Raw genomic sequence first — 27,270 nt, 5'->3', positions numbered from 1 at the left:
CTGTGGCCCGTTCCTTCAAACGGCATCTCTCACCACCGACAGCCCTGGCCAAGCTCCTCAGGCTGGGGGCTGTCCCTCCTCTCGGCTGGACGCAATCCCAAGTACCATTTGTTTCTTTCTACTGACCTCTCCTCAACACCCAACAGGGTCTTTTTGCAGCTACTCACCCCGATATATCAGGAAGAAGCGAAGTGGATGCAAAGGGCAGGCGGAGGTTGCTTGGTGCGAGCAGGACCCTCAGCTCCTGCTGCTGACCCTGCAGGTGAGGAACCAGGGGCACCCTGACACACGTTCTCCTCAATTCATAGAATCATAGAATTGTCAGGGTTGGAAGGGACCTTAAGGATCATCTAGTTCCAACTCCCCTGCCGTGGGCAGGGACACCTCCCACTAGATCAGGTTGCTCAGAGCCCCGTCCAGCCTGGCCTTGAAAACTTCCAGGGATGGGGCTTCCACCACCTCTCTGGGCAACCTGTTCCAGTGTCTCACCACCCTCGTGGTGAAGAACTTCTTCCTAACGTCCAGTCTGAATCGACCCATCTCTAGTTTTAATCCATTCCCTCTAGTCCTACCATTACCCGACATCCTAAAAAGTCCCTCCCCGGCTTTCTTGTAGGCCCCCTTAAGATGCTGGTAGGCCACTATGAGGTCTCCTCGGAGCCTTATCTTCTCCAGTCCTCACAGGAGAGGTGCTCTAGCCCTCTGATCATCCTCGTGACCCTTCTCTGGACACGTTCCAGCATGTCCATATCTCTCTTGTAGCAGGGGCTCCAGAACTGGACGCAGTACTCCAGGTGGGGTCTCACGAGAGTGGAGTACAGGGGGAGAATCACCTCCCTCGCCCTGCTGCCCACACTTCTCCTGATGCAGCCCAGGATACGATTGGCTGGCTGGGCTGCGAGTACACTGATGGCTCATGTTGAGCCTCTCATCTGCCAGCACTCCCAAGTCCTTTTCTTCAGGGCTGCTCTCAAGCCAGTCACTGCCCAGCCTATATCGGTGCTTGGGATCGCCCCACCCAGATGGAGGACCTTGCACTTGGTCTTGTTGAACTTCATCAGGTTGGCATGGGCCCACACTCCCAGCCTCGTCCCACAGCTCACGCCCGCTTGGAGGGCGAGCAGGCTCTCAACAACATGCCATTTTCATAGAATCACAGAATGGTTCACGTTGGAAGGGACCTTAAAGGTCATCTAGTTCCACCCCCCCTGCCCTGGGCAGGGACACCTCCCACTAGACCAGGCTTCTCAAAGACTCATCCAGCCTGGCCTTGAACATTTTGCAATCAGGACGAGAAATTGCAGCTCCTACCTGAGCTTGGCTTTTTTTTTTTTTTTTTTTTTTGATGCAGAGCAAAGCGGCTGATGCAAAGTGACATCCTTGTTCAGAGCACGTGCAGGACGAAAAGCAAGCCATGCCCGGGGAACACCAGCCTGCCCTGACGGCCTGGAGACCTGATGCACCCCACTTCAGCAGAAGGAAGGTCCTTTGCCTGTCCCTGCCCAAGAGAACTCAACCCTTTCGGGAGGTAACGAGGGGTCACAGCCACCTCGTCCTCATCCTGGCTCTCCCCGAAGCCTCGCCGCTGCCTTAACTGGCCAGAACGCAAATGCATTTCCTTTTTGGCCTAGATCCATGAACATTTGAGAAAAAAAAAAGTTAAATTCAGGTGCTTAATTACAGCTTTATGGGTAGTTCTTATCAGCTCACAGTTAATGGCATCTTTGCTCTCCAGTGAAAGGTTAATAGCTGTATCTGCCCAGCATTCATCAGAAATAGAATCTCTCTAATCTCCAGATTAAACACGGGAAACACGAGGCAGCCAGCAGATGAGCCCAAAGGTGAGTCTGCCAGAGGGTGGAAGCCACTTGTGAGCTTCTTTGGGGAAAAGTCTTGAGTAACTGACTGAACGTCAGCGCCTCCACGGCCACTGAAGGAGTCCCACACAAACAGTCCTCAGGATTTTTCTCCCTACAACAACACACAGCAAGACTATTGCGTATTGTTTTCCAGGAGCTGTCTAGCAATTAACCTCCCCATCCACCATTCAACCTAGAGGAGATTTACTCGTCCTCTACAGCTTAGGTGTCTCACCTGCAATGAGATCGCACCTCATGCTCCAGCTGCCCAGACCGTGACTCTTCCCATTTCCCCATCAGTCAGTTATCTTCACCTTAACGAACTCGCCCTGCTCTTGACAAAACATCCCAGCCCCTTCCAGTTGGAGCAGATGGTCTCAAGGAGATGAATCCTTCTGTTCTCGCCCTTCCTGATTCCATTGCTATGTCATGTCAGGAAGCGTTTGAAGTTGTTCTATCAGATATTATTAATAAATCTGGTTTATACTCTAAATCCCCACCTCTTTTCTGTTTGTGTCACACGCTTCTCTCCTGCATCCCCAGGGACCCTCTACCTGCTGCCCACAGCCACGATGCACGGATCATGTATTTGCTTCACAGCTGTCGTTCTTGGTGGACGGCCTAGAAAAACTTTAATTATTTTTAATAGAGCATAATAGCGCCTATTGAATTTCTCCTTTGCAAGCACACTGACACGACCGGGAAAGCAGAGCCAGGACACGAGTCTCACTTCACCGCACAACGCTGAGCAGCCGCTAGCATTGGCGCCCATGGAGTCTGCTGGTAGAGAAGACTTCACAATCAGTTCAGCGACAAAGATCTGATGCAAGGCTCACAGCATGCCCTGTTCCTCAGGGAGGCTAATTCTGGGCTCAGCCCGTCAGTCAGACACGTATCTCCTGCCTACGTCCACTGGCCTAACTACACACACCAAGGGGCGTAGCACCAAGTTCTTAAAGCCTCCCTGCTGCTCCACCTCCTGCTTCTCTGCTCCCCAATTCTCCTGCTTTTATCAGAAACCCCTAATGAACAATGCTGTATATAAGCATTTAACATCTACTGCCAAGCTTTGGCTGCTTGCCAAAAGGCAAGGAAGAAGTTCTGTACGCCGAGGGTGGTGAGACACTGGCCCAGGTTGCCCAGAGAGGTGGCGGAGGCCCCGTCCCTGGAGACATTCAAGGCCAGGCTTGATGAGCCTCTGAGCAACCTGATCTGGTTAAAGATGTCCCTGCTCACTGCGGGGGGGTTGGATTAGATGGCCTTTAGAGGTCCCTTCCCACCCAACACGTTCTATCATTCTATGACTCTAAGTCCCAAACCTGCATTTTTCCTGACTCAGGACCCTCACGCGCTCATTCCCCACAGGGCCGATAATTTCCTGCTGCCGCTTCTTCACTGCAGAGTCTCCAATAAAAGAAGCGCCATGAAAATGCTGGAGAGGAGCAGAGAACGAGGCGAGGACAAATGACATAAACGGCTGTACGAGAAAAGCTATCCTTTTATGAACCATAAAAGAGAATGGAGGTTTTATTCGTTCTGGAAGTAATGTTATCTGCTAAGCCATTCCGCAGTTAAGGACATTATTGCACGCGGCTGAACAGCGCGTGCGATGCAGTGTACGCAGAACGGCTGGTTCATGGCAGCCTGAAGAGAGCAGGATTGGGGCAATACACTTAACGCTTTGAAAAGAACAATTATGGATACCCAGCGCATGGAGGTTTGCTTGCTGGCATCATCATATTCCCAGAAGGGCAGCAGAAATGAAGTCACTGACACAAAATGCTGCCTCGTACAACAACAAAAAAAAAAAATTGATCTCCAAAGACACTAGTCCTGTCCCCACACCAGCCCGTCCCACCAGCGCTGGGTACTGATGAGGAAGGACGGCTCCTGGCCCTGCCGTAAGCACACACGACACCCTAGGGACCACTTATCACAGCTGGGGCCTCAAACGTACAGTGTAGGGATCATCAGTTAGGGAGGCCCAATTTTGTCCATTTTAGCCTTAACTTCATCAGTTTGGGCAACTGCCAATCAAGGCACCGACTTGCACCTTAGTATTCTTACACGAGCTCTTACTTCTCCAAAGGACCTTTGAAATCCTGGGCCGGGGGCAGGACGCGCCGCTGGCACTGCTCACTACAAGCACTTCATGCGTCAGACCCTCCCCCTGGGACACCTCTAACCCCCGAAGCTCGAGCCGGTTTAGTCACTAAGGATGGCGATAGCACTCCTGTGCCAAACTACTGCTCATCAGAAGGATTTCCGCAGGAGCCCAGTCTGGCATTCAACGTTTGTATGACTTTTATTGGCAGATAAAAGACAGACCTTTCTCCTCGGCAGCACGCTGTTGGGTACCTCAGCTTCAGTCTTGCTCCGCAGGCTTTGCCAACAGCATCTGCTGCACCCTGCAGTGCTCAGAGGGGAAGATGTTTGGCAATTAAACCAGGGTTCAGCCCTCTCTCGCCACTAAAAGCATGCCACGGATCCTTCCCCCCCGCCACCAAACCCCAAACCACTAACCAGCCCTGCAAATGGCCAACAACAGCTTTTGCTCTCGATTGGCTTTTGGGTCTCTTGGGTTTTCTCTGACAGATGAGCCAACGCAATGGCGAGGAGGCGTTCGCATCTGCAAATCGAGTTCCTAATGGCAGCCAGAGCCCTGGTTTCCAACTATTTGGCATTTAAAAATGAGCAAGGACGAGCAAGGCATCCTTCCAGGCAAGAGTAAAGAGCAGTCTTCAGATGGACTCTGCCCAGCTGGCCAACTCCTTGTCGCCAAGTTGCTGCTCAGCCGTCTGCAGGGGACAGGGAAGCTTCTGAGAAGCGGCTGTAGTTCTGGTTTGAGTCCCAGATTTCTATCCACCTACAAAAGAAAGAGCAGTCAGAGCCTACGAAGGCAGGCTGGGACGTCGCCGAATGAAGGGAGTTTTAAAGTTTCAAGGGAACGGAAGAAAATGGCCCTGCCAGGAGCTGTTTCACTTCTACTGCAAATCCCAACACACTCTCTGTCTGTCGCAGGACTAACCACAGGTTTTGTCTTCCATCATGACACTTCTGCTTTAATTAGCAGAGAAACAACAGGAAGAGAGACTGTTAAGAGAGCTCCATCTCTTCGGTAAAGGAGGACTTGCAAATTCAACGCCCGGTTTTGGATTCCACTCCAAGGGTGGAGTAAGACACTGGAGAACCATGAATTTCAGCAACTACCTTACTTGGGCTGGAGGTTTATCGTTAGGGTTCAGACACCAGAAGAGACGGACCTCTGCTCACCAGGGCACATAAACATAATTGCAAATATGCCTTAAAAACCGCGAGCCTCCCTCCTAAGTAGAGTAAATAGTATTTTTCATGTTACACTTCACGGGTCCCATGGCAAAGTTTAGAAATTTGAAGTAAATTACCCAATAATAGCCGCTGGAATGAGAAGAATTATGGCCCCGAAGAGAAATGGGAACCCCCTCATGAAGTGCAGGGTGGCAGGGTAGAGGGAGTTGAACACTCCTGTAGCCACGAGCGAACACAGCCCTTCCACACAGGCAACGGAAGCGAAGAGAGCACCTGGAAAAGACATTTCAGAGGTTAATGGAGAGATAACCCCGCCCGCAAACACCTTTACATCACTTCAGTGGAACGCTACGAATCTTTCCAAGGGTTTGCGCTTCCCATCGGGAAAATCGGGTGTCTGCATCGTCAAGCGCGGCGAGCAAGGGCTGGGAGCAGAGGTGAGGCACGCCGCGCTGGCCAAACCTGTCTCCGCAGCCAGGACCAGCTCACTGATCCCCGGAACCGGTATCACCAGAGCTGACCAGGGATATTACACATCAGCTGGCCCATAAACGCTTCAGACGGGGCTATCTAGGTCTGCTTACTGCCGAGCACATCTTATCGCCTGTTAAACATTAAGTTTGAGCAGAAGGCTGCGCTTTATAGATTTAGTATCATAAATCTGGTACCAAGTCTGCGCCACTGTCATTCTTAATATGAGGAATACGAATTCTGCAAAGCCGCCTTTCGACCTCTCCCCCCTCGATTCCCTCCTCCCCTCCGCCTGCAGAGCCATTCCCAGGCGGTGTTTAACAGCACGCGCAACCAAATTACTGGAAGAAAGGCAAATGTGCTCCTCCCATGGGTTATCCATGATCTTTCCCCATGGTCAATGATACAACCCTCTAACAACACTGGGTTTCTTCCCACTGTTACTGATCTACCTCCAAGAGTCACGGTCAGGGAAATCTCTGTTTTCTGCTCGTTATATAATCCATTTTAACCCTTGCTCCTTGTAAAAGTTTCGGAAACAAAGAAAGGAATGAATGAACGGTGCCCGAGCTTGAACCCGACGCTTTTCATCTTGCTTGAAAACGTAGCAAGTCTAAACGGACGAAAACTGACAACTATTCCGAAAAAATAAAAACGTTACCCTGAGCCTGAGGGTGAGCGCAGGGGCACGGGGGTCCAAAGGAGCCAGGGAAGTCCTAACCTCCCAAAGCCGTTTGGTTTCAGTGTTCCATGAGACGGTGTTTCGGGACCTGGCTTAAGCGGAGCGGCTAACACCTTACCCTGTTCCGTCTCGCTGACCAGCTTGGAGAGCTTGGCTCTGATGACTGGAGTGGCTGCCATGGAAAGGAACAGGATCCCGTAACCTGTGAGCAAGATACAGCACGTCAGGGAAAGCTCAGCTGAAGAATAAACGGCCTCCAAAGTCAATCCCAGGAATCTGCAACTCCAGGCAGTTTCTCCCTGCTATATTTAGACCCAATTCACCCTCCCGCCCCTCACCATGTGCTTTAGTCTGTATCTGCAGCGTAACGCAGCTTCTAGGAACTACGTGGCTGCACTTGCAACTTCAGTGTTTGGCCAACTTTGCTGTTAGCAAGCCACAGCTTTGTCGGTACACAGGCTGACACGGGGCCAGAACTTCCTCCGCGTGCTTGAACTCCCAGAAGCACCCAGCCTTCCTGCATTCCCCTGCCATCTCCAAGGCAAGAGCCTGGGATACAGGGAAATTAAGAATCGGGCGTCACCTGTAAACATCAGTGGTGTTGTCGTTGCAAGAGAAATCACCACCAGTCCAGAAATATTGGAGATCAACCCGATCTCTGCCACCCAGGTGTCTTCAAGGCAGAGCTGCAGCAGCCGCAGCCCTCCCAGGCTGCCCAGATAAGCCAGGTAACTGGCGGCCGAGCCGTACCCGATGAGGTCCGGGGCCCAGCAGAGAGGGGAGCCGAGCTCGTACAAAACAAAGAGGTCCTTGGTCCCAAAATGGACCGTGACAAGAAGAAAGAAAGCCAAGGAGTAAAGGGCGAGCTTCCGCCTGGAGCTCAAGCGTTCCGGGGCCGTGTACAACCTGTAGACGGCCTTGTAATGACTGAGCGTCAACAGCTTGGCTGGTTTCTGCTGCTTCACCGATTCTTGGAGACAGAAGGCGGCGTAGAGAGCGGCAGCAAGGCTGGCGGCAAGCACCAGCCAAAAGGGGTTGATGTACCCCTGTGCCTTGCGCCACTGGCCACCGCCGATGCTGGCCAGCATGCCCGCCACCCCGAGGCATGCCTCCAGGATGGCGACGCGAAACGTCCGTGCCTGTTTGTCGCTGATGTCGGCCACGTAGGCGAAGCAGCTGGCCAGGATGAGGTTGTAGTCTCCCAGGAGGCCACTCAAGAGGCGGCCAAGGAGAAAGTAGGCGACGTGCAGCTGCAGGTACATGACGAGCAGATAGACGGCCGCTTGCACGGCCATACCCACCGCCGGCAGGACGAGTGCCGGCCGGCGGCCCACGCTGTCGCTCCATGGCCCGAAGAGCGTCACGGAGAAGAGCCCAACGAAGAAGCCTCCCAGGTTGATACAGAGGTTCCAGTGGGACACCAGCGCTTCCACCTCCTGCAAGACAAACAGGCGCTGAGGCCCCGGGGCCGGCGGCACCCAACACGGCCCCGGGAGGCGGCAGCACCCCCGTTCCCCCCCCCCCCCCCCCCCACCCCCCGCCATCCCCCATCCCCGACCTGCCGCAGGGGCTCGGCGGCGGCGCTGCCGTTCCCGCAGCCGGCGGGGCTACTGGCGTTGGGGCCGCTGTAGCCACGCTCGGCCCCCAGCCGGTCCCAGAGGTACTGGGTGGCCAGCGGGCCCTGCAGCCCGAGGGATAAGGTGGCCAGGAAGAGGAGCGGCTCGACGGCGGGCAGCGAGGGGCACCGACGGGCGGGGGGCGGCGGCGGGGCGGCGGCGGGGGGCTGCGGCGGCGGCGGGGCGGCCATGGCGGCGGCGGCGGCGGGGGGCGGAGGAGCCCAGCGCTCCGCCCGGGACGGGCTGCCCTCGCCCGCCGGCCCCGCCCCGCCCCGGGAGGCGGCGGCAGCACGGGGGGGAACCGGGGCGAGGGGGGGGGGGGGGGGGTGTTTGTCCCTGGTTGTCGCGCATCCCTCCGGTAAACCGGGATAGGGCTCGGCTCCGTGCCCGCGTCGCCTTCCGAGCGGCGGCGGCGGCGCTTGGGTCCCTGCTGAATAGGTGGCTTTCAGCCCCGTTTAGTGTCATTTCATAGGGTCACAGAATGGTTCGGGTTGGAAGGGACGTTAAAGCCCACCCAGTGCCACCCCCTGTCCTGGGCAGGGACACCTCCCACCAGCCCAGGTTGCTCCAAGCCCCGTCCAACCTGGCCTTGAACCCCTCCAGGGATGGGGCAGCCACAGCTTCTCTGGGCAACCTGGGCCAGGGGCTCAGCACCCTCACAGCAAAGTATTTCTTCCTAATGTCTCACCTAAACCTCCCCTCTTTCAATTTAAAACCCTTCCCCCTCGTCCCATGGCTCCCCTCCCTGCTCCAGAGTCTCTCCCCAGCTTTCCTGGAGACCCTTTAGGGGCTGGAAGGTCTCCCCGGAGCCTTCTCTTCTCCAGGCTGAACTCCCCCAGCTCTCTCAGCCCGTCCTCCCAGCAGAGGGGCTCCAGCCCTCCCAGCATCTCCGGGGCCTCCTCTGGCCCCGCTCCAACAGAATCACAGAATCACACAGAATCGTGGAATAGTAGGGGTTGGAAGGGACCTCTGGAGATCATCTAGTCCAACAGGTCCATTTACTGATGGACAAAGAAATTTAAACTTAAACCCTGCTTTTTATCTTACCTCCAAACAAAGGAAAAGTTATAACCAACATTTTAAATGCACCAGGAATCTGAGAAACGTGGTAGCTAGCAGTGTGTAATCACTTCTATTAATTCACAGCACATCAGAAAGTGCTTTTGCTTCTAAAGGACAAAAAAAACCCTTATAAACTGTAACACACAAGAGGTTTTGGCTGTGCTGTTAGGTTCGGTCCGCCTTGAAGAGCGGATCAGTAAGTCAAGACCAAGTTGTTCTTTAAATTCAAAGAACACAATTCAGAGTATTAGATTAACCCGTTTATATAAAACTGGAGTAGTTCCAAATCAATGTAAATCGGCATCGCTCCTTTGACACCACTGAGGGGGTGTTAACGGGCTACAGGCGCAGCTCTAACAAATTCCCCCCCGGAGACGTAACCCGTTTGTTTCGCAGTGTGGCGCTCACCGAGCTCATTGATGGCATCCTCGAAAAGCGGCAGGACTCGCGTAGCAGTGGAAGCGATCCCCGTGGACGGGCTGCTTCCCAAGAACAGGCACCGTGCCTTAGCTGAGGCCCTTCTGCGTTGTTTCTCACGCCCCGTCGTGCGAGGCTGCGGCTGGAGGCCAACCTTCCTGTTCCAGAGGGGCGAAAACCAGAGGTTTCCTTTTAGATTTTGACTGCAACCTCACGACGTGGGAGTAGAAAACAGACAAATTACTTCGTCATTGGCTGATTTTGTCGCTGCACCTTTTCAGACGCTAATTCAACATTAAGTGGATGCAAAATTGGGAGGGGGGGGGGGGGGAATATAACTAATATGAAAGCTCTTTCTCATTTTTTTTGTACCAAAGGTGAAATGCTAAAGCTCAGGACTGGCAGTTATTTACCGTGAAGCTGTTTCTTGTGAGCAACATGCTTGCAAGAGAGCTGTGAGTTTGCACCTCTGACAACTGAAACCCCGCTCTTTTTCACTCATAAGCACGTTATCGAAAGAAAACAAGCCCCAGCAGAAAAGGGATGAGAGAGAGAAACAGCAGAAGCTCTTTGTGGGGCTGACATCAGATGACCTGATGTCTGTGCTTCTCTCTCTCTGCTCGAGGAAGCTACAAACTGCGCTGTGACAATTTATACCAATAAAATGGAAACGTTATCACCATTATCTGAAGCGTGCGCTTGCATCATCTGCTAAATAAAGGCATCAAAGACATTAACAAGACACTCCCTTTGGAATTGAAAACTTGCATTCCCTTCTGCCGTACTTACAGAACCAAGTAATCGGCTCCTTGCATTTTGTAAGTTTCTTGCAACTGGGACAAGAATTGCTGGTGATTTCCCAGTAGGTAATTTCCCCAGTGGGTAATTTCCCAATTTATTTTTTTTTTTCCTTTTTTTTTCCAATACATCCTGCAAGATCGGAACGGTGAAAAAAATAAACAGCCCGATGTCTGCAGAGTGACGCGGCGCGGCCAAGTCTTTCCCAACGCGCCGAGATGGAACAGGCTGCGGCAGAGAGAGTCACCGGGTTCCCTCTTTGGCCCTGCGCCTTTCTCATAACACACTGCCACGGGGCAGGAACTGAGTCCTCACCAGCCCCAAACATTCCCCCCCACTGCTCTTTGAGTAGGAGAAAACGGGATTGTCGTGAGGGTCGCCCTCGGACCGCAGGAAGACGGGTGTCCCTGCTCTCGGCTGGGGAGGACAGTAAATCCCTTCCTGCGTGGGGACTCGATGCGGCACCTGGCGACAGGAGCTCTGCTCTAGCGGATTTTGCCACCCAGAGATTTCCTCAGCAAACGCAGTGGCGTTTGTGTAACGCTTCGTGTAGGTGTTTCTAATCGCTGTATTTGAGCGTTGCAGATGCAGACGGCGTTTTTCGGTACGCTACATATTTTTAAAACACTTTTCAACAATCATCCAAAGAAGGCGTTATTAAAGAATAAAGTATAGGTGTTTTTTAAAGTGTAGGTCATTTCAGGATGCTTTTAACAAGCCTACTTGGTCCCCAAGGAGTTAATTCTCTCCTGGATTTACCAGTTATCAGGAAGATTGTCTTAAGAAAGTTCCTGGTCTGACACTCTTTTGCTGTCCCCTCCCTTCTTTGTTCTCTTCCTTCTTTCTCCGATTACAGTTCCAAAAACAACACCCAGTCTCCTGAGGTCAATGGTTAATATTCCCCGAGGGTTTATATAGCCGCCAGCGGCCGGGCCAGGGCCTTTCAGCACTGGGCTAGCTCCAGCACCATGGCTGGCTTCCTCCAGATGACACTGGCCTTCAGGAAATACCTGATCATCGTGCTCGTACCCATTCTGTTCCTTCCTCTGCCCCTGGCCATCCCTACCAAGGTAAGAACTCTTTGAATCGAATTTGAGAGCCAAATCTCTCCTCGGAGTGGTCCCTTTTAAGTGACAGAGCGGAAGAGAACAGGCAGATTCTCTCTCGGAGGCACTGCTTTCCTTTATTGCTTGAAGAGCTTGGGGTTTTTCCCTGAGCAGACCCCTTTGACTAGCGATAGCGAGGGAATAGAAAAGCAGTGGGACACAGATGGATGAACAGCCACATCTGTGATTGCATATTGCAGAAGAATGCTCGGTGACATGCCATTTTGTAACTTCTGCTTTGCCTCTAACTGATTTAGCAAAGGACTTTCTATGCTGAAGCTCCTGTGTGTGAACCTAAGTTACAATCTAAGGCTCAATTTTAACCCCCCCTTCTGAATTTCTAAAAGTATCCGGTCCACATCCTCTTTTAACTTTTTTCCTTGTTGCCGTTGCAAGATAGAAGAGGCATTTTTCTTGGTCAGATGGACAAGGCATTCTGATACTTAAGGACAAAATAATATGTATTTCACTCTTTTTTTTTTTTTTTTTTTTTAAAGCGTATTTCTGTAAGAATCTTTCCAAACAACGATTTAAAATTCAAAATGTCAAGTTTTGGAAGACGCTTTGCTTAAGATTCCTTCAGAAAAAAAGCTAACTACAAAAAACCCCGTAGAAGGTATTTCCGAGACGTCGATGATTTCAATAGAGCCCCGTGAGCAGGCAGGGCGCCAGCCTTCTGCTGCTTCTTCACTCGGGCTTATTTCTCCCACTCCCAAATCTCTTCATGCAGAGAGATCTAATCTCTGCTCTTCAGGTCTCTCGTTACAGTCCCAGCATCATGAAATAGCTAATCCCAATCTCCTGTCACCGCTCCTTGCACATCAAGTCCTACCTCTTTCCTCTGGTCTCTGCCTGCCTGTCTCCTCATCCCACCGACTCCCAGTTCCTGCTCTCCTTCCCCAAGCTTCGTTCTTCCCTCCGCCAGCTCTTTTTTGCAGCTCCTTCTTCCTCACAGCTCTTTTTCTGAGCGTTATCAGAGGCTTCGGGAGCTTTGACCAGAGGATTGAAGGCAAAAATGACAGAGTGGCACTGAACTTGAGGTGAAATGTGCTAACTGATCAGGCGTGTCCTCCTAGTCCTTTGCTATGCAAATAAAATAGCTGTAACACTTAAAAGCTTACTAAGAAGAAAAACAGAAAAAGTACTTTTTTTGCCAGTTAACTTTCCAGAGGCAAAAGAGTTACTGAAGTTAAGAGATCTTGATCAGAAAAGTTATAAGTAGCCAGAAAGAGAGAGAATTTTTTTTTTTTTTCTTTTGTCCTGAGGCCACGAGTTCAAACCCACGCGCTGGAGTCATTGGGACCATACAATAAGCCCGTGGTATCGCCTGTGGAATGATCTGGCAGCCTTGGTTCAGTTCCTCTGGTTTCTGTGTAGTCGGCTACAACGCAAAAATCTAAAAATGTCCTGGACTTTTCCCTTTGCAACCTGTAAGAAGGTTCCTTGCCTTGGAATTGTGCATGGCGGCACTGCTAAGCAGGAAAAGCTGGTACCTCCGCAGGGAGAGTCGGAAGCAGACAACTTACCGGATGGAATTTCACATTTTTCAATGCCGTTGAGCTATTAACCTGCCCTATAATGACATAGCTCTGGACACTAAACTATTACAAATGAGAGCAAACAATGCTAAAGATTTTGTCTAAAGACAGAGGAATGTCCCTACAGGACAACTGACCTTGCGAAAGGCCTTATTCCGGCTTTTACTGCGAGGCTGGAAGAGAATGGCACTGTGCCTGTGATACGTGTTCCAAAGCCCCGCTGGGGTCTCTCAAAAGGCACCCGTTGGCGTCTCTTGATAACAAAAACAGGAGAAAAATCATCGTCAAAATAGAAAATTGCTTTCAGAGCTTGGTGGGATGTATAATTAAGGTTCTTACTGCTCACATTCAAAAAATAAGCTCAAAAAGGCATCTTTTAACCTCTTCTGGAATCTCTTTCAGCTTTACTTCTCCAACCCTGCTGCCTTGGTAATTTACCACCCAGATTGCTATCTTCTTCCTTTTCTTTCCCGCCAGGCTGCTCAGCTCCCCTGTTCATCCCTTCCCTTCGCCAGCTCTGTAACTTCCATGCCATGGTCACAAGTCCTGACCGTGGTCAGAAGCATCACAAGTGTGACGTCCCCAGCCACTATTCCAGCTCCTTGATTTAATCCTCTGCAATCCAGCCATTACAATTCCCATCTCTTCATTGTTTCCTCGATAAACATCACTACATTTTCATTCATACTGTCCAGTACGTTTTAGTGGACATCCTTGATCCAAGGCCACACAACCACCTCTTCCTTCCTTTGGATTTGAATGCGCCCATTCTCGTACCAGTTCCAAAACGAGGAGGGCACTGTAACCTGCAACGTTACATTTCCTTGCCTTCTTCATCAGCCCAGCCATATGAAAATCTGTTGTGACGTGTTATTTTGAACCTATTTAGTGTATGGGACTGAGTTAAATATATTTACATAAAACTTGGAGCGGTTGTCCAAAGCGGAACTAAATCAGCGTACTCTCAGAAGAAGAGTCCATGAAATAGGGAATCAGACTTTCCTCAAAGAAACAAGTCAAAGTCAGCAGAAGCTGTGACCAGTTTGTCAGTGAGCCTTTCCAAGTCTGTAGTAAGCTAAAAATCCAACGAAAACTAGACAAAAGTATTTACAGTACAAGGAATCCAGGCTGGTGAAATTAGCTGGGGCTCACCTGGGCCATGTCCTGAACCATGCAGAGAAAAAGGTGGGAAAACCTCGACTGGACCAGGAACAACTTCTGCAACTCAAAGACAGAAATATATAAAAAGAAAATGCCACCATCAGCAAAATCGAGAGGCGTGTGCAGAGACAGCCCCTCCCTTATCACGAAGGGTTCAAAGTCATCAATTTGTTTCTTTACCGAAGTTTCTTGTTTGTCCCCACTGCAGGCCCCAATCTTTTCCTCACAGTTCTGACAAGGTTGTTGAACAGTTTGTGGGTTGATTAGGATCTGGGCAGGTAGGAGGCTAGACGGGAGAGAGAGACAGAAAATAGCCTTTTCTCAAATCCCTTTACCAGGCAATGAATGTAATTATGGGCTGTTGCCTTCCCAAAGCCTACGTGAGATGTACGGTCTGTTCTGACTGCGTGTACTCTTCCTCTGCCAGGAGGCCCAATGTGGTTACGTTATCATCGTGATGGCATTGTTCTGGTGCACGGAAGCCCTGCCGTTGGCGGTCACAGCTCTCTTTCCTGTCCTGCTCTTCCCACTCATGAATATCATGGATTCAACCACAGTAAGAGATCTTGCTCTATGCACCTTTGCCTATGTATTTATCGGTCAGCCTCTGTTATTCTGGGATTATTTCCAGGGTGATTTCTAGAGTGTGGTGCAAAGAGGAGAAAATTGCGCTATTGTTACACAGGGAATCGTCTGTTCTCTCCGTGGAACAGAACTTGCATGACCCTAGAGTGAACTCTGGGTGGAGCTGCTAATCTGAAATCAAAGCAAATCACTGTTTAGGTCATAGAATTCATAGAATGGTTTGGGTTGGAAGGGACCGTAAAGATCATCTCGTTCCACGCCCCTGCCCTGGGCAGGGACACCTCCCACCAGCCCAGGTTGCTCCAAGCCCCGTCCAACCCGGCCTTGAACCCCTCCAGGGATGGGGCAGCCACAGCTTCTCTGGGCAACCTGGGCCAGGGGCTCACCACTCTCGGATTAAAGAGTTTATTCCTAATATCTAATCTAAATCTCCCCTCTTTCAGTTTCAAACCGTTCCCCCTCGTCCTGTTGCTGTAGGCCCTGATCAAGATCCCTCCCCATCTTCAATGGATTGCATAGTTACTGCGGGCTAATGTCTTCAGGACAAGATCCTCCCTCAGAAAACGTCTTCTCCCTGGGTTTCTTGTCACCATTTTCTCTCCTGTATTCCATGTTCCAGGTCTGCCGGGAGTACCTGAAGGACACCAACATGCTTTTTATCGGGGGACTGCTGATGGCCATTGCTATTGAGAGCTGGGAGCTACACAAGCGCGTTGCTCTGCGGGTCTTGCTTATCACTGGTGTCAGACCAGCCCTGTGAGTAACAGTCGTGAAAACGCGGTGGGATGAAGGACTTTATGGCATTAATTCCTGTCTCTCCTGTGTGAACCTGTAAATCACGTCCTACAAATGCTTTTCTACAGCCCAAGTGAGTTAGTGCCTGAGCAAACCTTGCCCACGGGGATCCTGTGATGCGTTACACGCCTGGGGACTCTTTTTGGAATTCCAAATGGCTTCAGGCGGAGAAATAGCAGCAAGAGAGACAACTTGGAAAAGGCAAGGGTGCTGCTAGGCTCAGCCAGAAGCAGAGCTTTAGACAATCAGGACAGACTACAGCTGAAACATGGAAAACATCTACTCTCTAACTGTTATACGGATTGCAAAGAGAAGAAAAAATATGGGGATGCGTGTTTTGAAAGCAACAAATGTTCGCCAGACTAGAACTTTAAGCTACGCAGAGGCTACAGGGCCCCTATTTAATTTGTCTCAGATCATGAGGAGAGGGAATACTGAAGGAAATTACAAAGCAATAGAATAAAAATGCATACGAGATAAAGCCCTTTTCATCTAATATATAATCTGCATCTCATCTAAAGAGTAATTTTGAGACAAATAACACAGTAATACCGAAACAGGGATTAGAATTTTATACGAGTAGGAAGAGAATCTTAGATGAGAGAGGTGGGATAAAATTACAAAAAAAAAAAAAAGAGAGAGATCAAGCCACCTTATGGCTTAAACTGATTGCCATTTGGGATCAAATTCAGCTTGCAATTCCTCTGCAAAATATATGAAAACGCGTGAATATGGGTTATTGAGATGATATGTCCTCCTCGGAAGCATGCAGAACAAGCAGGATACTGACCAGATAAACTCTGTGCTCCGAGGTACCGGCTCCCACTTCCCTCGCGTCAGGAATGTAAAAGCACAATTGGCTGAAACTGCAAAAAGAAAAATTTATGTTAAATCTTACTGTGACAGGGTGAGAGGAAGTGCGAGGTGGGAATTGCTTAAGCATTTCCCCACACCCAGCGTTTGTAACCAAAGCTTTCCAACAACAACAACAACAACAACAACAAAAAGGGGGGGAGGGAGGCGGGGGGGGCCATCGCAGCCCTGAGTTCTGAAGGGGCTCTTGGAAACCTTTTCATTTCATTTCAGGCTTCTCATGGGTTTCATGATCGTGACCGCCTTCCTGTCCATGTGGATCAGCAACACCGCCACCACTGCCATGATGGTCCCGATAGCACAAGCCGTGTTGGAACAGTTGCACAAGTCCGAAATGGAGTCGAGCACAGCCGGTCACGCATGTGAGAACATCAATAAAGCCTTTGAACTGCAGGAAGAGCCAACTAAATCAGGTATCTCCGAAGAAACGGAGGAAAAAGATGAGTGGGTTATGGGTGGTTTTTCTCTTTGGGATAATGGAGGATGACCTGGTGCCTTCTTCACTGTCATTACAGTCACTAGTAAATTCTAAAAGCAGAACGTACGTAAAGCGTCCCGACTGTGTCCAACAGCATTTACGAGGCTCTTCCGCGAACCGGAGAAAAGCACAGTTAAGAGCCACTGACTTGGCTGAAGTTAGAAATAGCCTGAAAATACGAAGCGATGATAACTAATCAATAAAACAACGAAACGTATAAACTCCCCATTAGCTGAAGCCTTTATAGTAGGCTTGATATTGCCCAATATATTTCTGTTAGTTCACTTGTTACCTACTGTGGAACTCATCAGATAATAGGGAATTCCCAAGGGAAGATTTCTGGCCTGTTTCATGCCAGAAGGTTAGGGATTAAAACAGTCTTTCTAATCCAAAGATATACAATCATGCGACAATAATCTCTTTACCAGCTGTCTTGCCCTCTTCCCATCTTTGAGACAACTCAAGTGCTTCTGAATGTAAATCTCAGTGGGTGAGAATGTAAATCTCACCTCCGGCTCTCTTGGACTGTAAAGTAGTTGACCACAAAATGCCTGGTAAATCCGAATGTAAATCTCACCTGGTGCAGCCAGGTGCCGGTACAGAAGGAATTCCCTTCAGTCCAACTCCTCCGACTCTGTTGTATCTCCTGAACTCTTGTCCCGCCACGTGCAGGTCAGACATTGCCCTCGTCCACCAAGCAGTATGGTTGGACTTTATCACGCATTTCAACTTCTGAAAAACCGCTCTGCATCAAGACAACCAGTGAAAACGGACAGAAGATCAAAGCATTAACAGTGCCGGCCTTAAAATGAGGAAAATCTGGCTCCTTCAGCTTTGAGTCCGTTGTGTCCTCACCTTGAAATAACAAATTACACAGGCACAAGAGCTTTTCCTAGCTGCTCTACCTTCTGTAACTCTTTTGTTCCTGTCTTGGGACCTAGGTAACAGTCACGTCCTGACAGTCGAGGAAGACAGAAAGAGAAATGAAAATCTGCTGGAGGAGAAGCACAAGAATTTCTCCAAGGGAATGTCTCTCTGTATTTGTTACTCGGCCAGTATTGGAGGGATTGCAACTCTGACTGGGACCACACCAAACCTGGTACTGCAAGGACAAGTTGATGAGTAAGTCTGGTTGAGTTCGGGATTACGTACCCGCTAAAGTCCATCATTCTGCTACAGCTGACTGCCAGCCAACACCGAGAAGGAAAATATGAGTTTGGTAACTTTGTTGGGAAGTTAGCTTCCTTCCTTAGTGGGCCTCGCAGTACCTCCTCTTTTCTGAATCATTAACGAAGATTCATCTTCACAATGATGAAGATCATCACGCAGAAGAGGGTGCACAATCTTGGACGCTAACAGCCATCTACATTTTACAGGCTCTTTCCTGATAACGGCAATATCATCAACTTCGCCTCGTGGTTCTCCTTTGCCTTCCCCACCATGATCGTGTTACTGGTTTTGACGTGGATTTGGCTGCAGATACTGTACCTGGGCTTTAAGTAAGTTCCCTTTACACACTCTGACAGAGCTGACGGGCCTCCGCGCAAGTGCTCATTATGTGGTATAACACAAGTAATATTATTATTGATGAGCCTATGCTTGAAAGTCAGACAGCAAGCGACAAATTCCTCGCGTACAGCAGAGACCGGCACAACAGCGCGCTCAGTATCCGTTAAAATACCGCAACTTTTCCTCCGAGGAACCTGATCAAATCCCAGCCGAATATACCCTGTAGCTGAAAATAGGACGTTATAACTGCACGTAACCTGTTCTGCAGCATTGCTTTCATGTCCTGAAAGATTGTTGCGCTTCAAATCAGGAAATCGATTTCTACATCGAGCTGGTAAATACCTTTGTGCCGAGCGTTGCTGCAGAGCTGGAGGATGAGCACTGCGCTAGTTCCCGGTGCTGGTCACCCCGTACAACCAGCTTGCGTTACCTGTTTAACGCTTAGCCTATCCCTTTTGGATTACCCCCAACGTCCTTTCTTTTTAAATGGAAAGAGCGCTGTAACACCTGACGTGGTACTTTCGTCTTCCAATTCCCGTTTTAAAATGTCTGCTTTTCTGTAGTTTTAAAAAGCCTGGCAACTGTTTACTTCCTAGTGACCATATAACCTTGTCAATCACACTAACATTGACATTATTTCCCCGTGTGTCCAGGTAGCACACCCATTTATCTTTAGATAACGAGCTTTTAGGGGTAGGAAGCTTCTTTCTGAGCATCTTGGCAGCACACAGGACAATGCAGTTACTACCCAACACCTACAGCTGCTGATGCTGCGATAATAATAATATATATAATTTCTACACGCATATATAAATACATCTATCTAAAAGACAATATGAGTGAGTATAAAATTTGGGTTCTTAACTGCGAGGGTCTCTGGCAAATTTCTCTGATATTTCTTCTCCATTTTTTTCTAGTTTTCAGAAGAATTTTGGTTGTGCTGGAGATGCCTCGGCAAAGGCTAAGGAGCAACGGGCCTATGACACCATCAAGGAAGAGAGCAGGAAATTGGGCTCAATGAAGTTTGCGGAAATAGCGGTTTTGATCCTCTTCATACTCCTGGTATTGCTCTGGTTTACAAGAGACCCCGGTTTCATACCAGGCTGGGCAACGGTTCTTTTCAACAAAAATGATACAAGGTACCACCACTTCTCCTCCTCGCTCAGAATGAAAATGAAGTAGGCAAGATTTCATAGAAATGAGAACGCGGCTAGACTAAATATCTGACTGATCTCTTGCAGCTACGTCACTGATGCTACAGTTGCCATCTTCATTTCAGTTTTGCTGTTCATCATCCCTTCCGACATTCCTACCCGTGACAGAGAACGAACAGGTAAGTTTCCTGAAGGCATCAAAAATCACCTGTGGGAACAGGCACGCGGGAAGTTTTACGTTTTAGATTTACAAAGGAAATTTCAAACATTAAGCCAGATTTCAAACTGCTCTTCCTGCACAGCTGCGGCTGTATGCTGTAGGCAAGGCAAGGCATATAAACCATAAAAGTTCTCTGTTTCTTCTAATTTAACTAAGTAGGAAACGCTTATCCTAGCAGGGTCCCAGACACTAGTAGACACATACGTAAAATCTTCTGAAGCTGGAATCTTCAGGAGAGACTACATGACTTAACACAGACACACACAGTTCTGCAGATATGTTGCCATGCTTTGAACTGACTCTTACCTTTATTCTACTATGTCTCTTGGAGCAGCTACAGATCATTCATTAGTGTTTTTGCAAGTCAAGTTTTAAAATCTTTGTTGATGAGGCTGCCATCATTTGCTTTAGGAGATAATTCCACAGTCTACTTGATCTTGCTGACAGAAGCGTTTCCTGATGTTCAGACTAAAGTCACCTCCCACCAAGGAGTCCTCCTTTCTTCAGAGGGCGTAACACGCCTTACAAAATCTTTTTGGATTTCAGGCAGCAAGTCAAAGATCCCAACACCTCCAGCTCTCTTGGACTGGAAAATAGTTCACCAGAAAATGCCGTGGAACATTGTGTTTCTGCTGGGAGGTGGCTTTGCCTTAGCCAAAGGCAGTGAGGTAACATTCCTCTGCTTACCTGGTATTTGCCTCTTCCCGGGGTGTCTTCCATCTTGCTTTTCAGGCGTGCTCTCCCAGAACACAAGAGGGCACGCTGGGAGCACCGAACGCGCCTTTCCGCAGGTCGCAGCAGTAGGACAGACTCCACCATCCTTAGGAGGGGTCCTGTCATTAGAACAAATCTCTGTCATTGCTTATGCAGCTGGGACGGTACCACCAATCAAGGCAGCATGATTAACTCTGTTTCTAGAAAAGCACGTTATTAAGAAACTACCCCAATACATTAAAGGTTCTATTAAAAAAAAAAAATCTTAATTCATGTGACAAGCATGCGGAGATATTGTGCCCAGAATGGGTGTCCAAACTGTTTCAAACGAACTACTTATGGAAATACGATTTAAATTAAACTACTAGAAGACAAATGTAGAGCAGGCTAGAGAACCTTCAGGAGCAGATAAAAATGTCTGGCTGTCAGACTGAAGGATGTACTGATGTGCTTCTGCAGGCACCCGCCAGGAGCCCAGTGCTACAAATTATTTTTCGGTAATGACTAAGGTGATGGAACAGACAACACATTTATTAAATCTGTAGACAATGAAAACAAAAAATAAATTGGAAAAGGCTTCAAGTGCCTGGAAATACTAGTTCAGAACTCAAAGATCACAAAGACCTGTAAAAGGGTTTCTAGAAAACAAGGAAGCAACTCAATATAGGAAATAGGAAGAAATAACCAAGTATTGCAACTGCAGGAAGTGGAAATGACTGGATAAGTTTTAAAGCTGCTTATACACCTTATTCTAGTCGACGTTTATACATTGCTACCAAGGAAAAAGCAAACAACTGGGAACTACAGGTAGAGCCATCATACAGAAGACATGTAAAATATACTCCTTCCACTCAGGACTGGCAAGTCCTCAGGAACAGTGACGTATTCAGTCTTGGATATCGGTCTTCAACAACACGGGGGCTGTACGAAGAAGGTTTAGAGGAAGGTAGTAAGAACGATCGTATCTCTGGGAAGCATGTTTGGCAGAGGAAAGGTTCAAGAAATTACATTAATTTATTCTAGAATAAGTCATCAAATACATACAGGCTGCTGCAAGAAAGGAAGACAGTACACTCTTGCAACGTGGGTTGCAAAACCAGTAAGCAGGCTAGGCCATAATGCATGAAGCAGCAGGACAGGCACAGTTTGGATATGTTCTCTTGAGGAGAACAGCTGAATAATAATGATGCCCAAACTGGAGCCCAGAACGACAGGGAAGATGATGGTATTTTTCAGTGACTGAGAAGGTTGAAAGGTACAAAAACCTCCAGAGAGTTGATCAAGATCTCAGACAATGGGATGAAGTTACCTTAAATCGCAAGAATATCTGCCAGGATATAGGAAAGCGTTTTAGGAAGATTTTTTGTTTAGATTCAAAAGAAAGTTTAGATTCAAAAGAAAGTTTAGATTCATTAGCTCTGTTCAGCTAATGGCCTGAACAGAGAAATAATTATTTGCTATCAATAACGTACTGTAAATCATCTTCTTTCTACAAGATACTGCAGTATCTTCTTCTTTCAAATTCTTTGGAAGGGAAGGCACGTTTATTTTTATTTAACTTCCTGAATTATCCTGTCTGTGAGCATCGCCTCTTACATGTTTTTCTACAGAAAGCGGTTTGTATGAGAACTCCTGTAAGAAGGGAAGGTAGAACTGGGATGAGAAACGTAATTGGGCTGGGATGTGACTATTTTTCCTCCAGCCTACTGTCTCGACAGACCTCTTTCCTCTGTTGCAGGAATCTGGTCTGTCTGCGTGGTTAGGTACCAAACTGACTCCTCTGCAGCAAATCCCTCACCCAGCTATCGCTCTCCTGCTGTGCCTCCTCATCGCCACGTTCACGGAGTGCACCAGCAACGTGGCCACCACCACCCTCTTTCTCCCTATTCTGGCTTCAATGGTAAGTCCCAGCGTTTCAAAATACTCTTATAAGAACAGCTTTCAACTCTTCTCCGAGCATAAATCTGCTCAATTACAAAAACAAACTGGCCGACGTAGCCAAGCACTGGTTCATCCATCAGCTCAGGAATACAAGACTTAAAATATACATAGATGTACGTGCGTGCATATATATCCACACACGCTGTGCCTAGTTCAACCTTCCTAAAATCATTGCCGGTGAAAAGTAAAGGGATTAAATTCATTGGCATATTAGACGTCGCCTTCTGGCCTAAACAACCTCGTGAGGTCACTGCCAGCTGTACTTGTTTTTTCCTATTTGTTCTGCACAGAGACCGCAACAGCAGCAGCATTTGCTTCCCTGCAACATTCCATTACCGTATTTCACTCCGACCACTCGCCTTCCAGAAGTCTCGGAAGGCGATAGCATTAGTCGAGCTCCATGACCTAATTTGGACTTTTGCATTTCCGCAGGAGATCCCTGTTGCTGGGGTAGACGTAGTTCTGCAGTGTGAAAAGCTGGTTCCAGACAGAAACTGGAATAAGCTCCACCAAAACCTTCTTGCACAGGCTTCAGCTCACCCCTAAACTGATCCGCTCACCTTCACCGTTTGGGCTGCCCCGTTTCCCATGATAATTTAATTTTGTTCTTAACCAGTTTGAAGCCACTCTACATTTTTTTTCCTGGTTTTAGAGTTGAATACCACCATTATTACTAATTCATATGGCGGCGGTGATCAGATTCCACAATCAGGAACACAAAGCACTGACCACAAAATCAATCGCTGCATTTGCTGCGTAAAAGCATTGGCTGGAAGTTTCTAAAGCAGAACCAAAACAAGAGTGGCTGCAGTGTTTGTGAAAGAACGAGGTTTCTGACGTGGGCAAATACGACCAGCCTTCTGCCGAAAGATTTCTGTGCATTTCTCTATATCGAAACCATCACCTTTCCTCTCCCTTCTCGTACAGGCTGAAGCGATCTGCCTCAATCCCCTCTATGTCATGCTGCCCTGTACGCTTTCTGCATCGTTGGCGTTCATGCTCCCAGTGGCCACTCCTCCCAACGCCATTGTCTTCTCGTATGGACAGCTCAGGGTTATCGATATGGTGAGCAAAAGCACATTCTTTTCAGAATTTCCACCGCTAGTTTCGACCTTTCCTTTTTCTAATATTGGTTCTTGAAAGAGCGTCAGAAAACTCACTGTGCTCAGCTAAAGTCAAATGGAAAGAACAACAGACACGTGTGAATTAATAAAGAGCCTTAAAAAAATGCCATTGAGCTTTTGGAAAACACCCAAGGTCTCCTGAAGATGTTCCAGCACGAGCTTGCTGTCAGTGAGAAATGGGAATGTCTGACTGATCCAAAAGCCCGAATGTAGATCACAGGGATGTCCAAGAGGACTATCATCTGGGCGGTCCTTCTGCAGGGACTAGGGGAAAGCCGCGCACATCTCACTAGGCTGCCCTGGTGCCCTTTCTCAATATGTTCAGGGAAGATGTACAAGGGTGCCACGTCTCAATAACTTCTCTAATTTATAATTGATCCAAGAAGAAATTCAAAGTAACATTAGAGACAGATGCTGGGGCAGAAGTGAAAGTCCTACCCAAGTGGATTAAAAGGCTTTCAGGACTTATGGTTTAAGAGTTTTATCCCGTGGCAACTCATTTTCCCCTAATACAAATTACATTTGTGAAGAAAATCAGCGTAAATGTAATTTCATGGAGTTCTGCTGGAGCTGTGAAAAAAGGCCAAAGAGAAAATCTAACCATACGAACAGTCCTAATCAGCGGGAAAGGAAAAAAAGAGTACTCAGTTCAACTAATAACCCTTCTCTTTTATAATTCTAGGCCAAAGCTGGGTTCATACTCAACATCCTTGGAGTTCTGACGATAACTCTAGCCATCAACACCTGGGCCTCATCTTTGTTCCAACTGGAAACTTTCCCATCTTGGGCAAACAGGTCAGGTACCTGCCCGTAACACGGGGAGGCAGAGGAACCCACAACAATTTCTGTTAGAACTGCAATGAGAGCAAGACTATCACCTACACCAGTTTTGCCGAGGCAGCGGGTAAGAGACAGGCCTGTTTTCGTGGAAAAGGACAAGCCACCTACAAGCAAAATCATTCCGTTGATAACAGCAATAAAATTGCCTAACAGCGCGGCTCAGCAGGCAATTTCGTTACCCCGGCAGTAAGACGAGGTAACCTTTGGCTTTTCAACTCTTCCAGGGATCTTTAGTTTTGCTGTCTCAGCAGGGGTAGATTTCCCCCGAGTATTAGCCACATCGCTTTTCCAGCTCCGCCTGTAAAGTCTGAAACGTGCAGTGAGAAAGAAGAGAGGGGTGTGAATAGAAAGGGAAGGACTCTGCGTTCCTCATTTCATGCATCTAACTGTGTATTGTCACACAAGTAATAGGAATATCTACCCGTATAAGAGTATGCAGGCCTCCGCGTACGTGTTCAAAATGTACGCGATCGTTATATACTCTATGGGCATTCACAGCAAGGTGCCTGCTGTATGATTACAGGCAAATCACATACTGCCAGCCCGTTCTATTACTTGGAAACGTATTTATTTGCAGTCCCCTTGTTATGAACATGAAAGATCATTTTTCCCTAGAATATTTGTCCCGTTGTTATTTATGGAAGATTACAGCCTCCAAGGTTGTGACAAGAATGGCAATATTCTCTTGAGAAGGGGAGAATCCCTGCGTCCTAAAATATATATGATTGAATTAAAGGTGTTTTTTTTCTGTATCCCCCGTGTTATGGAGATTTTTCCTACTATATATCACCGCTTCTCGTTCTGTCTTCCACATGTCAACTGCTTGTCTGTGTGGTTCCTTAAGGTATCTTGAAATAATCAGAGAAGTTAACATAATAGATTTTCTCTTATCGGTAAAGTATTAATTACTTTATTACTATTAGTCTCATTTTCTTGGACTCTCAAAACCAAGACCTTCCTTTCCAAAGGCCCCTAATACAATTAACTGTTTAATCCCTATTCCGCTGGAATGGACTTCCAGTAGCACGTAGGCTCCTAACGACCAAACTGGAATATCCAAAGACACTTTACTAAATCAAGCACTTGGTACCATAAATGATACAATCCCTGTCCCTGAACTTTGCACCAAATGCTTTGTTCCGTTCTTGCCGAAGCCGTGCACAGCGTGTATCGCATTTCTGAAATCCCACCTGAACCATCACGGTTGAATGAGTGTGAACAGGAGTGAATTGCACTCTAGAGTAGTACGTAAGCTTTTCGAAATCTTTCTTCTCACTATCTCTGTCCTAATTATTAGGAGACGAGGACAAAGCGCCGCCTACATTTGATTTATAAAATGTTAGAATTCACTGACCTGCAGTAGCTTCTTTCCAGTTCCGACTGCCAAGACAACTCTGGTATCTGCTGACCACGGACTCCCTTTGCACTGACACCTTCACCGGCCTGACAAGCACAGCTGCTCTGCAAAATCACCGTCCCAGAAAGAACAGCCTGCTATTAACCCTTCAGTGTTTTGACTTGATATGTCAAATCCGTATAGATCCAATAGATCAAATCTCCACAGCACAAGAAGGAAGGACATTTATTCTCTTTTGCTAATGAGCTCCTGGGTAATTGATTTCAATCACATAATGACTTGCTCAGGTCACTGCCAAACCACTCGCCTTCTTTCCCTTTGCATTGACCCCTATCAAATAACATCCAAACCTGCCTAAATATTTTTATTATCCTGCTCGCCCTGTGCCTGAGCACCCGACAAAACGGCAAACCCAAGCAGCTGATTTGCTGCAAACCTCTCCCTTCTTTGCTCTTTGTCTGCAGCATCAGGGCGGCGTGCGCAGCTTTTGTTTGCTTTTTGTTTTCTTTGAAATACTTGCAACGTAGTTTACATGCCCTTCTCAATTACTGCTTAGCTAAGCAGGAAATGCTGAATTCTTATAACATTTCCCGACAGCCTCTCCTTCCAGCCCTTTAAAACTGTGTTATGATTCTTTGAAGTCTTCTCTATTAGTCCACATTATTCAGAGGCTGTGGTGTGCCTAAGTACCTGCAGGAGCACAGGTGCAATCTTTATGGCAATCTCCAGAAGAAAGAAGAGAGACGTCAAGTAGCACAGGGTGTCGCGGGGGCCAAGGCAATAACGCTGGGTGTTCCGTGCTCATTAGCACGCATGAGTACAGAAAGCTGAGAGACTTAACCAAAAAATGGCTGCAGCGAAAGTTGACTCGAGGGCTGTACAAACGCCGGGCTTCCAGAAGAAGACAGGCCAAAAGCTGTCGGCTGCAGACACGGAAGAAAAGCTAACAATAACACCGGGACATAAAGAGAACGGGAAATTTCCTTAATAGTTTCCACCTCGGAGGGACGGTAGTAGCAAATACGCACCGGGCAGCACTGATTGCCTTGGGTGTGTCTGAGCGCAGGAGCAGTTGAGGTGCAGCTAAATATAGTGTGCTTGTGCAAAAAACCAGTAACACCATTAAAAACGTTCATAATTTTCTAAGCAAAGCAGGTAGAAAGTGTTTCTGAGCCCCATTATTACACGGATCACCTTTGAAGGGTGGTTCCCCATTATGTTTCCAGATAGTGCCCTCAAGGAGTGGCTCCATTTCCCATTGTGCGATCAAATTTCACAATCTTCTGTGAAACTGCCAGCTCAGCACCTGCTGGAGTTCAGTGTGATTTCCAATGCAGCTCTTCATTTCTGAGTTGACACCGCGTTTGTTTTACATAAGAGTGGCGAGCGATAAATTTGTTAATGCGCAGGGGCCGTCTGCCTTCTCGCCTTGCCTCCTCTAACAAAGCAAGTGCTCTACAAAACCGCAAAATACAGGTTTCCCACAGTAGATGCCGGTGAGTAAGTGGGTGACTCGCAGTCGCCTCCTCCATTTTCCCCGGAGTTATGGTGCTGCCTCGCCTTGCCCAGACACACGCGCGCACACACACACGACTTCTACAGGCACATACATGTACACCGAAGAGAAGACGAAGGACTTATCCTGGTAAACATACACATTTCTGCGACACGTGACCACACCA

General features: G+C 48.1%; 2 protein-coding genes across 8 annotated transcripts; one reads left to right on the top strand and one right to left on the bottom strand.

Moving 5' to 3' along the window:
* Window positions 1–1,916: 1,916 nt before the first annotated feature.
* SLC46A1 (solute carrier family 46 member 1) lies at window positions 1,917–25,637 on the bottom strand. 7 transcript variants are annotated; one of them, XM_054208543.1, is made up of 11 exons: window positions 24,270–24,313; window positions 20,300–20,445; window positions 19,919–20,198; window positions 14,179–16,244; window positions 13,990–14,055; window positions 12,975–13,090; window positions 9,387–9,553; window positions 6,884–7,736; window positions 6,419–6,502; window positions 5,264–5,420; window positions 1,917–4,725 (listed from the first exon to the last, which is right to left on the bottom strand). In XM_054208543.1, the coding sequence occupies exons 7-11, from the start codon at window positions 9,402–9,404 to the stop codon at window positions 4,650–4,652; spliced, it is 1,188 nt and encodes a 395-aa protein (XP_054064518.1). In that variant the 5' UTR covers window positions 9,405–9,553; window positions 12,975–13,090; window positions 13,990–14,055; window positions 14,179–16,244; window positions 19,919–20,198; window positions 20,300–20,445; window positions 24,270–24,313; the 3' UTR covers window positions 1,917–4,649. The 7 variants fall into 7 exon arrangements, with proteins under 7 accessions (XP_054064518.1, XP_054064520.1, XP_054064516.1 ...); XM_054208545.1 differs by lacking the exon at window positions 12,975–13,090 and having other exon boundaries at window positions 14,179–14,284; window positions 15,107–16,244; XM_054208541.1 differs by lacking the exons at window positions 12,975–13,090; window positions 24,270–24,313 and adding an exon at window positions 25,586–25,637.
* Window positions 9,488–24,205, top strand: SLC13A2 (solute carrier family 13 member 2). Its single transcript, XM_054208557.1, has 12 exons — window positions 9,488–11,263; window positions 14,426–14,554; window positions 15,203–15,339; window positions 16,465–16,706; window positions 17,671–17,851; window positions 18,106–18,228; window positions 19,156–19,377; window positions 19,480–19,571; window positions 20,159–20,280; window positions 22,065–22,226; window positions 23,195–23,332; window positions 24,074–24,205. Exons 1-12 carry the CDS (start codon window positions 11,162–11,164, stop codon window positions 24,203–24,205), a joined length of 1,782 nt encoding a protein of 593 aa, XP_054064532.1. The 5' UTR covers window positions 9,488–11,161.
* Window positions 25,638–27,270: the final 1,633 nt, after the last annotated feature.

This window comes from Rissa tridactyla, chromosome 7, assembly GCF_028500815.1.
Source record: "Rissa tridactyla isolate bRisTri1 chromosome 7, bRisTri1.patW.cur.20221130, whole genome shotgun sequence".
In the NCBI taxonomy this organism is placed as follows: Eukaryota; Metazoa; Chordata; class Aves; order Charadriiformes; family Laridae; genus Rissa; species Rissa tridactyla.
Note: the sequence above shows the minus strand (reverse complement) of the source record. Positions and strands in the feature narration are given on the sequence as shown.

What these genes read in the sequence shown, in the direction of transcription:
- SLC46A1 (XM_054208540.1), bottom strand. Translation starts at nt 8,107, where the DNA reads ATGGCCGCCCCGCCGCCGCCGCAGCCCCCCGCCGCCGCCCCGCCGCCG. An exon ending in CCGCCGAGCCCCTGCGGCAG is followed by an intron (nt 7,737 to 7,858) that starts GTCGGGGATGGG and finishes TTTGTCTTGCAG; the next exon opens with GAGGTGGAAGCGCTGGTGTC. An exon ending in GGTCAGCGAGACGGAACAGG is followed by an intron (nt 5,421 to 6,418) that starts GTAAGGTGTTAG and finishes TGTCTTTTCCAG; the next exon opens with GTGCTCTCTTCGCTTCCGTT.
- SLC13A2 (XM_054208557.1), top strand. Translation starts at nt 11,162, where the DNA reads ATGGCTGGCTTCCTCCAGATGACACTGGCCTTCAGGAAATACCTGATC. An exon ending in CCGTGACAGAGAACGAACAG is followed by an intron (nt 19,572 to 20,158) that starts GTAAGTTTCCTG and finishes TTTGGATTTCAG; the next exon opens with GCAGCAAGTCAAAGATCCCA. An exon ending in CCTTAGCCAAAGGCAGTGAG is followed by an intron (nt 20,281 to 22,064) that starts GTAACATTCCTC and finishes CCTCTGTTGCAG; the next exon opens with GAATCTGGTCTGTCTGCGTG.